General features: G+C 37.1%; 1 protein-coding gene across 1 annotated transcript; it reads left to right on the top strand.

Annotated features, from left to right (window-relative positions):
* The first annotated feature begins 1,807 nt into the window (after positions 1-1,807).
* Positions 1,808-3,645, top strand: LOC114733842 (late embryogenesis abundant protein ECP63-like). The gene is made up of 3 exons (XM_028921342.1): positions 1,808-3,039; positions 3,155-3,276; positions 3,366-3,645. Exons 1-3 carry the CDS (start codon positions 1,855-1,857, stop codon positions 3,535-3,537), a joined length of 1,479 nt encoding a protein of 492 aa, XP_028777175.1. The 5' UTR covers positions 1,808-1,854; the 3' UTR covers positions 3,538-3,645.
* Positions 3,646-9,604: the final 5,959 nt, after the last annotated feature.

Here is a 9,604-nt window from a genome sequence, read left to right on the forward strand (position 1 = left end):
CCAAAAAAAACGTCGGCCTTTTAATTTCGCATAGGTTTAATTTATCTCAACAGATTTGTTTACATTTAAATTAAATTGAAGCCTTGAGTTAATTTTTACTCGTGTTTTGCTCTTCTTTTAAATTTCATATTGTTTTAATATGGTTTCCAAACGGAAAGAAAATTTTTCGAGTGATGATAAGAAAATATTTTAATATATATATATATATATATAATTATACACACATGCGCATACGCTTCAAGGCCATCAAGTGGCTCTAAAGAAAAGTGCTTAGCATTTTTATGACCTTCAACAAGGCTTCAACTACTGCTTTTTTAATAGTATTTGTTGGCGCAAAAAAAAAGAAAACTATTGCTTGATATTTAATAATTTGACTTTTAACTCCATTCTGCTCCGATGGAGGTGTCACAGCTCATAATGCCCACTTAACTTCCCCTGAAAAATACTTTTTTTTGCCTTAAGCTCCTATAAATAATCTAAACCCAGGCGAGGAACCATATTTTTGGACCGTTCATCCTTCACACATGATAACGTGAATACTCCCCCATCCCTCAAAACCAAAAGAAAAAATGGGTAATCCTGAATCTCCGGTCCAACTCAAATTCTAAGTTGGTACCAGGAGGGTGTGGAACTTCCAACGTGCAGCTGCACTTTTCTTTGTCGCATGACTGTGCGAAGCCTGAATCATTCCATCTTCCGCGTTCCGTGTCCCCCGAGACAAGTTATTTGGAATGTAACCGGGTCAATATTGAAATTCAGTTCATAAAAATTGAAGTTTATGATAAATTGTCGGAATTGACCCTTGCCTCCCACTTGACCATATTCTTGCCCGTGTAATTACGCCACATTGCGTGTCTTTTCCTTTTGGGTCCCCCCCTATTTCGACGTGCTTTTATTAAATAAGCTGCACTGCATTTTGTAACATACGTACCCATCATATTAATGTTAGTTAAGATATGATAAAATTTATGTAAAGTTAGTACAAATTTTGATGCTGCTATTAACACATTGTTCGTTGCTTAATTATTTTTTATAATCCTTGCCTTATGTGTCAACAATGGTATTTTAATATTTTTCATATTTAGATTTTGCATTCCTTCTATATATATTCTCATCGCTTCAAATACTATATAAAAATGTTTAATTTCTTAGCCTATACTGAACATCATTTTCCTACACTCTCTTCCATTTGGTTCCACTTGTCATTACCTATCAGCGTTCAATATATGTACGGCATATATACATAAGACGATAGCATCGTTTATTAGTACTTGGAGGTATAATCGCTTCCCGAATTAAATGATTCTCTAGAGTAGCTGGCATTTACAACTCCCAGCACTCGTGCAAAAAATGAAAATTATCCACAGGAAAAGAAATTCCCGGGGAGGATCCCTCAACCAAAAATTGTCCAAAATGATACGGATCGGAGCGGCTTTGACTTGCTCCATAGCCAAGCGAAGCCACGTCACTGCAAGCGTGGGCCATACGCTTTCTCCTTATCAAAAGCGCACCGTCCTTCCAAATTAGACAGTATCTTAAACTTAGTCGTCCTGAGCGAGCCTTAGATGTCAATACCCCGAAGCATCTCTTAGCGCCGTGTCACATCATTGTCAAGCATGGCTGCCAAGTGTCCCTTCCCCGTCTCCCAACACGTGGCACTTCTAGTTTCAGCTCATTACGCGTGTCACAACCCACTAAATACATGGCGTATTATATATTACACCCAAATTGCTCCTTCTCATGCATATACCAGCACCATAAGAAATCGACATCGTCCAGCGAGTTAGTAATATCTGTTTTCTTGCTGTGTGCTTTTGTAATTGCAGCGCTCGAGGAAGTGAAGCTAGGAGAGCAATGGCGTCAAGACAATTCGAGGAAGAACGAGCCGAGGCAACAGCGAAGCTTGCGGCCAAAGGCGCTGGGGACAGAGAGAGAGAACGCGAGGAAGCAGGGATTAATACGAGTTCAGAAAGGCGATTCAAGGAGGAACGTGCGGAGGCAGCCTCCAAGTTAGCTGCGAAGGACCTTGAAGATGCCAATAGAGCAAGGCACGAAGAACTAGGTGATCGATACACTGACCAGCAGCAGCAGAAGCCTGGTGTCATCGGGTCTATGTTAAGAGCAGTGCACGATACATACGAACACGCAAAGGAAGTTGTTGTCGGAAAGAGTCACGAGGTTGGCGATAAAGGAGGAGAAGTGAGAGATATATCAGCCGACAAGTCTCGTGGGGTTTATGATTCGGCCACTGAGAAGGCTAAGGAGTACAAGGACTACACTACAGAGAAGGCGAAAGAGACCACGGACTACGCAACTCAGAAAGCCAGGGAAACTAAGGATGCAACCAAGGAAAAGGCTGGAGAATACGCAGACTATGCGGCTCAGAAGGCCCAAGAAACCAAGGACGCAGCTAAAGAAAGAGCAGGGTACACTGCAGATAAAGCAAAGGGAGCTAAGGACGCGACAATGCAGAAAGCTGGGGAGTATACAGACTATGCGACTCAGAAAGCCAAGGAAACTAAGGACGCCACAGTGCAAAAGGCAGGGGAGTACAAGGACTATGCAGCAGAGAAAGCCAAACAAGGAAAGGACGCTACTATGGAGAAGGCGGGGGAGTACACAGACTATACAGCTGAGAAAGCTAAAGAAGGGAAGGACACTACCGTGGGGAAGCTTGGGGAGTTGAAGGACTCCGCCGCGGACGCTGCTAGAAGGGCTATGGGTTACTTGGCCGGAAAGAAAGATGAAGCTAAGCAGGTGGCTTCGGAGACGGCGGAATCGGCCAAGAATAAGGCTGCCGAGACGACGGAGGCAACCAAGCAGAAGGCTTCAGAGGCGGCCGAGTCGGCTAAGAATACGGCTAATGAGACGGCCGATGCGACCAAGCAGAAGACACAAGCGGCCATCAACAAGGCGGCGGAGACCAAGGAGGCCACCAAGAAGAAGACCGCAGAGGCGACGGAAGCGGCTAAGAATAAGACTGCAGAAGCCACTGAAGTAGCCAAACAGAAAGCTGCAGAGACAAAAGAGAATACCAAGGTCTCAGATAATGTTTATGTTAATGCATTCATTTTATATTATTTGACTCTTGTGCAGATAATAATGGTTGTTTAGGAAAAAAGGAACATGAAATGACGCAAACGTCGACATGCAGGAAAAACTGAGTGAAACAGACGAGGAGGCAAGGCGGAAAATGGAAAAGCTAAAGGTGCAAGGAAAAGAGTACAGGGACAAAGCAAGCCGAAAAGCCAGTGAATCCAAGCTCGAGGGTGATGGGTAAGATTCATTATGACTTTGATATGTTGATTCGACTGTAGAATGATATTATGCTTGAAAGATAGAAAGATAATGGTTGGAAATGACAGGGAGAGGGAAGCGAGGGGACAGAAGGTGGTGATAGATGTGAGAGAAAGCCGGCCAGGACAGGTGGCGGCTACGCTGAAAGCATCGGATCAGATGGCGGGACAAACCTTCAACGATGTGGGACGCTTGGATGATGAAGGCGTCACCCGCTCCGACCGCCGCGAGAAAATGTGATCCAGGCTTGCCACTGTTAGCGGACACATACGCACACATATTTATAAATAGCAATTAATGTGTCCTCGGTGTTGCTTCCTTTTTGATCCCATATTGCGTTAGTTACATTCTACGTAAAGCTTTTCTTTTCTTGAAATAAAGAAAAAAACAGGTGTTGATGGTTGTTTCCGGCTTTTTGCAACGGGCGTCTGAATCTATAGTGGATCTCTGGGAACGACCAGTCTAAAAGCCGAAGCCGACAAAACGAGCCGAGCCCATCGACCTAAAATTAAAACGAAAATTAAACGGGTTTGCCCGTTTAAACCTGTCATTTTTTTATATTCTAAATTAATTTGAATATTAATATTATTACTGTGTTTATTCTTTTTTTAAACCCAGAAAGAAAATTTTAGGAACAAAAGAAGCAAATCACTCACACTCATTCATGATAATCTTGAGAAAAATGAATGATCTTGAGATAAAATGGGGATTGCGGTTTTGGGTTAGGGATTAGATAATTATAAACGAAGGTATAATTTATTTTTGCTAAAATTAGAATAATAATTATTCTACCACAACTTTCTTTTAATTTATTCTTTTTCTAGGAAACTTGTGAGAATTAAAACAAATGTAAGAATAGGAGAGTGTGCGTAATGAAGACACATGATTTCATTTGAACTCTTAGTCAGAGTTAATTGATTTTTGAACTTTAAAATTTTGGGATGGGGTATTATGTATGAGTACGAGCATTGGAAATTAATAATTGTACAGCACCAATCAAATTTTAAATGTTAATAATTTGATTTGTGACTGTGATTAGTAATAATAATGAATTTTAGTTAGGCCAAAAATAAAATTTGCATGAGCCCTATCCATTTATCAAATAAATTCATGCCCTTGTGAATATGAAATTTCTAAATCTAACATCAGGGGTGTCTATATTAGCGTTTGAATTTCATTTTTCTGTAAAAAAAAAAAAAAATTCATTAGAAAGAAAGACATTTTATGATGTGTTTTTCTTTTTCTACTTGTTTTTTTTTTTACCAGCTTTTCTTTTTCTACTTGTTGACAGCATTATGCCTTGCTCTAAATATGAAAGAAGAAAAGCTCAAGGAATTGAGTATCTATTACTCCTCCTATCCTTAATATATGACCTAATTCTTGAGTTGTTTTTTGTTCTAAATGTAAGACCTATTTCTCATATTTATTAATTTTTTTTAAATTACTCTTATAGATACTCTCTCAACCATAATCAATTAGAAGAGGGAAATGGAGTATTAAGAAAAATGATTATGGTATTTTAAGAAAAATGTGTCACTTTTCTTATAATTAACTAACTTATCTAACCTTCTTAATCTAATCAAATTAGTTAAACATGTCTTATATAAAGACTGGAAGAGTACTAAGTTTAAATATGGTTATATTTGTAATTGTAACTTGATTTGACAAGTTTATGTGCTGACAACGTTTGTGTTTATACCCTAATTTTGATAAGTTTATATTTTTAATTATGAATTTTATTATTTTATGTCCTTTTTTTAAAATATCTAAAAAATAATGATTTTTTACTAAACAAGCTTAAAACCCGCGGGGTTGGTCTTAACCTGCGAGTTTAAGGGCCAGACTTTAGGGGTGTTTTTAGAAGTCTGGCTTTAAGCCCGGGACCCTAAAAGGCCAGCTCAATCCGTTTCTCAGTGCTAGACTAGTCTTTAGTTTTCTGAGCCATCGATCATAATTAATTAACTAAATGATTGGTGACGATGATGTAGGATAAAATAACATGGGCCCATGAAGAGCCCATCTTCATGGGCCTTGTTGAGTCCAGAAGGAAAATGACTGGACCTCTCATAATATTCCCACTTTCAAGCTTGTCATTCTCGTCACTCCGTCTAGCAGCTGGATATTTCGTATTTGGAATGGGACTTCACCCGTTTACGCATGTTGTTTTTTGATAGTCGTCATATAAATTTTATTTAAAAAGTACAATGAATATATAATTTAATTAAAAATTATATATGTATTCAGTATAACATGAATTGTATCATGGAGTGACCAATGCTTTTTTTTTTTTTTGTCTTCTATTTAAAAAAGGTGGCTAAGCTGGATCATGCGTAAAAGGGTACCGGTCAATGAGTGGTTAGGGAGAAATGGCACACTTCATGATCATCGATCTCATGAATATTTTATTTTTCCTGATATTTTGAGTGCTGCAATTTTCCCTTTCCCATTCGTATGAAATATGGAAGAGGGGAAGAAAGCATTTTTCACTTGAAATGAGACAAAATAGGGGGGGGGGGGAAAGGACAGGCGTGATGACAGCTTAGCAGACAATTACAAATAGGAATTGGCATCCTAATGGTCCACTTCCGCTATCGTAGTTCACTGCCATACGGCTCTCTGGCTCTCTGTTCTGAATGTATTGAACACCAGAGAAACCAAACAAGTCCATGTCAAATTAATGGGAACGTGACAAATACAATAATATCAAATTGGATTGATTGATGGCGGATCTAGGAGTTAAACTTCATTATTATTTTTATTTATTTTTTGAAGCAGAAAATACTTTTAGAAGGCAATTATTAGTCTAAATATTTACCACTAATTTAAGATGAGATGTCAGCTCCTGGAACTTGTTTCTTGCTGTATATGATCGCGGGAAACCTGTTCCTTCGTCCTTACTCTGTTGGCCATTTGGCACGGTCATATTTGGGTATGGAATTGAAGTTACGAAAATATTTACTTGCCAGCATGAAATTTAAAAATTTATCAATTTTAATTCTAAAAGCAGGGGGAATTTAGACATAAATATCTCATCACATAAAATTAGTATTTTATTTTATGCTGAAATAATAGAAATATCTCTTATCAAGATATCTGAGTTTTTAAAATTCTAGGCACTATCTCAGCACAAAATAAATAACTAATTTTAAAAAAATGACATTTAATTATTTATACAAATTATAATTACATCGGGGAGATATTAAATAATCAAGCAAAACTGAATATTATTGTATTTCCTTGGTAATAATCACGAGGTCCATTCACCCGCCAGGAGAATGAGATTTGCTTCTCTTTTACATGGGAAAAACACCAATTCCTTAATAACTTAAAATAGCATGTCAAAGTGTGACAAAATAGAAATGTAAAGCTCATAATTATTTATGAATTTCATGCTATAAAAAAGACTCTGCAACTCTTTAAATATAACACGCTTATAAATAAATTGACGATACCTTTTTGCTTCACGTGTACACTAGGCATCAGAATTCAGGAGTTAACACTCAGGGCCTGTTTGGTTTGAGGGGAGGGAGGGGAGGTTCATCCTACCTTGTTTGGTTTGATTAAAAAGGAGGGAGGGGAGGGAGGGTATTTAATGATCCCTTGTTTGGTTCAAGGAGGGAAGGGGAGGGATAGTAATAATCAATTTACCATTTACCCTTACATATTAGTTTATGTTTTTTATTGATATATTATATAAATTAATTTACATCTTAATTTAAATTATATAATTTAATAAAATTCAGTCTTATCATGTTAATATGTGTATTAAAAAATTGATATAGTAATTTTTCATTCTAATTAATATAATAATATATTTAAAATAATCAAATTAACAAATTTTATATGCTCTAAGAAAAATGAAATTTTATTTTCTTTAGGCTATCTTTTTTTCTAGCTTTAAAATATATTAATAAATAATATATTTATAAAAAACAATTAATTTTATAATATTATAATTTTTTATTTAAATAATTTTTATTTTAAATAATTTTTATAATATATTTTTAATTATAATAATGTATATATTTTTTATTTTTTTTACTTAGGATAATATATTTTTTATTTGAAATAAATATTATAATAATATATTTTTATGGGTAGAAGTGGAATATTAAAAAAAATCATAAGGGCATAATGGTCCAAAATTTTGGCTCCCCTCCAAAAACCCCTAATTTGGAGGGGAGCCAAAATGGGGGGAGGGAGGGGAGGGGAGGGACATTTTAGCTCCCCTCCCCTCTAAAATTTTTAACCAAATGAGGGGAGGGGCTCCCCTCCCCTCCCCTCCCCTCCAACCAAACACACCCTCAGTTGTTAGAAATAACGACAATGCACTGTTACTGGGGTAAAAGCACGAGAAATAATGTAAAAGCTATGTAGTTAAGTTACGGCTAATTCTTTTTATTTTTTTCAAAACCAGAAAAATTAGAACACCGGGTGATGATGCTATTTATGATGACATTTTTTTGTGAAATTTTTGAAACATTCACAGAAAAACGGCGATTGCAATATTTCCTTTATATGATTTCTATCATTCCAAGAGAAAAGACGTTAATCCCATACCTCGGTCTTTATTTTCCTCATGGGTCTGATTGACCAAGTATATAATCTGAACGGATTAATATATATTTCATGTAGAGAATTACAATAAGATTCTAATAAAAAAATAATTACAAAACAAATCTTATGAGTTGTTATTAATAATTATTTTTTTAGGATTTTATTATAATTCTCTCTATTTAATATTTGATCCCATAGACCTGCGAATCTGCCAACTCACTTTCAAAATTGTAAATTCATGGTCTCGTGGTGCCGCCTGTGCGTAAGATTCTCAGCCTACCCTACCAGGGGAAGACCCAAGATCCAAAGCCTAGATGGTATTTATTTATATTACCACTATGGCCCCGTTTCTTTTTATTTTTATGATTACGGCTGTTGAAATTTGTTCATTTGATTCAATCATTCGGGACGTGAACGACCATCATCGAATGCGCCAAACTCTGATCAGGCCGGATACAAGGAACCAGCAAGACCGCGTTTCATCGTAGTGCTGGATCAATCACGTTTGGTTTTGTTTCAATTAATTTATCAATTTACACATTTTGACTACGTTTTAACTTTTAATAATTAACTTGGATGGGGACATAAAGTCCACTCAATTAATTTTAATTTGTCCAAATCACGTCCTGAATCATAGCTGGTGTTGAAAACGTGGTTTTAGTGCCAGCGGCAATAACTTATTGTGCAAGAAAACTCTAAGGCACAATTGAGACAGTAGACGGATGAAAAATGACAGTGCAATTAATCGGCGATTCACACAAGTTGGGGTTAAACGGAGCAGAAGTTTCCCTTTTGGGGGGGGGGGGGTTGGTGAGGATGCAGCACACATGCACTTTTTTCTGGCCTAAATCTTGTAGCCGCCAAACACGGAGGAGCTGATATGTTCTATAATATTATAATCAATTAATCATCGCTTGTCCCACATGTATAATATAATTAATTATAGCCATGTTTTTGACAATAGACAGTGAATATCCACCCACCAGAATTTAAAAAGGTAGCCCAAATGCAGGGTCACTGATGCCTTTCCGGCTCAAACTCAAATCCCGACGTTATAATGGAGTGTCCCTTTTGGCCTTTTTTGGCATTCGGACGACACTTTGACAGAAAAGACTGTTCTATTTAAAGCGAACTCGGTTGTGGTATGAAGTCAGCGATCTTGTTTCGTGATTTGCTTCTAATAGTCGTACTTTTGCGACGTTAATATCGTTCAATCCATCCAAAATAACATTTCTGCAAAGCTTGTCCTCACCTTAAACATCATTAGTGCTAATTTTGGTTCAAAGGGCCACGTGATCCATATTAATGTGCCTGTGTATTTTGTTCTCCATGCATAGAGGCGCCAGTTGGCCATTGCCTTTTTTTTTTTTGAATGAGGAATATATTGGAAAAAGAATATTTACAACAGCTTACAAGAGGAACAAATTAAACAACAGAAAGAACCGAAACATCAAGTACTACTAGGCGTTGTTTCTGAAGCCTTAGCTATGTAATCAGTGAGTGCTATGACTTCATTCACAACACGGTGAGCAAGGAAGTTCTCCTGGTTGAAAAGTTTTCGATTCCTAACTGTCCATAGTTTCCAGCATAGTAGACCAAAGACGATGCTCCAAGTTGCGCCAGAGCTGCTTACGCTAAGGTTGTCCTGCATCCATTTCTCGAAAGGCCTGGACATGAATTGTGACAGGCGATTTTCCGGTACAATAAGATTCCAACATTCAAAAGCATGTACACATTGCCGAAGGACATG

The sequence above is a fragment of the Neltuma alba genome, unplaced genomic scaffold, assembly GCF_004799145.2.
Source record: "Neltuma alba isolate B1F8T4 unplaced genomic scaffold, ASM479914v2 tig00013032_pilon, whole genome shotgun sequence".
In the NCBI taxonomy this organism is placed as follows: domain Eukaryota; kingdom Viridiplantae; phylum Streptophyta; class Magnoliopsida; order Fabales; family Fabaceae; genus Neltuma; species Neltuma alba.

Bases quoted from the DNA above. Each gene is read 5' to 3' on its own strand.
- LOC114733842 (XM_028921342.1), top strand. From the start codon at position 1,855: ATGGCGTCAAGACAATTCGAGGAAGAACGAGCCGAGGCAACAGCGAAG. The intron at 3,040-3,154 runs GTCTCAGATAAT...GTCGACATGCAG, and splicing joins AGACAAAAGAGAATACCAAG to GAAAAACTGAGTGAAACAGA. The intron at 3,277-3,365 runs GTAAGATTCATT...TGGAAATGACAG, and splicing joins TCCAAGCTCGAGGGTGATGG to GGAGAGGGAAGCGAGGGGAC.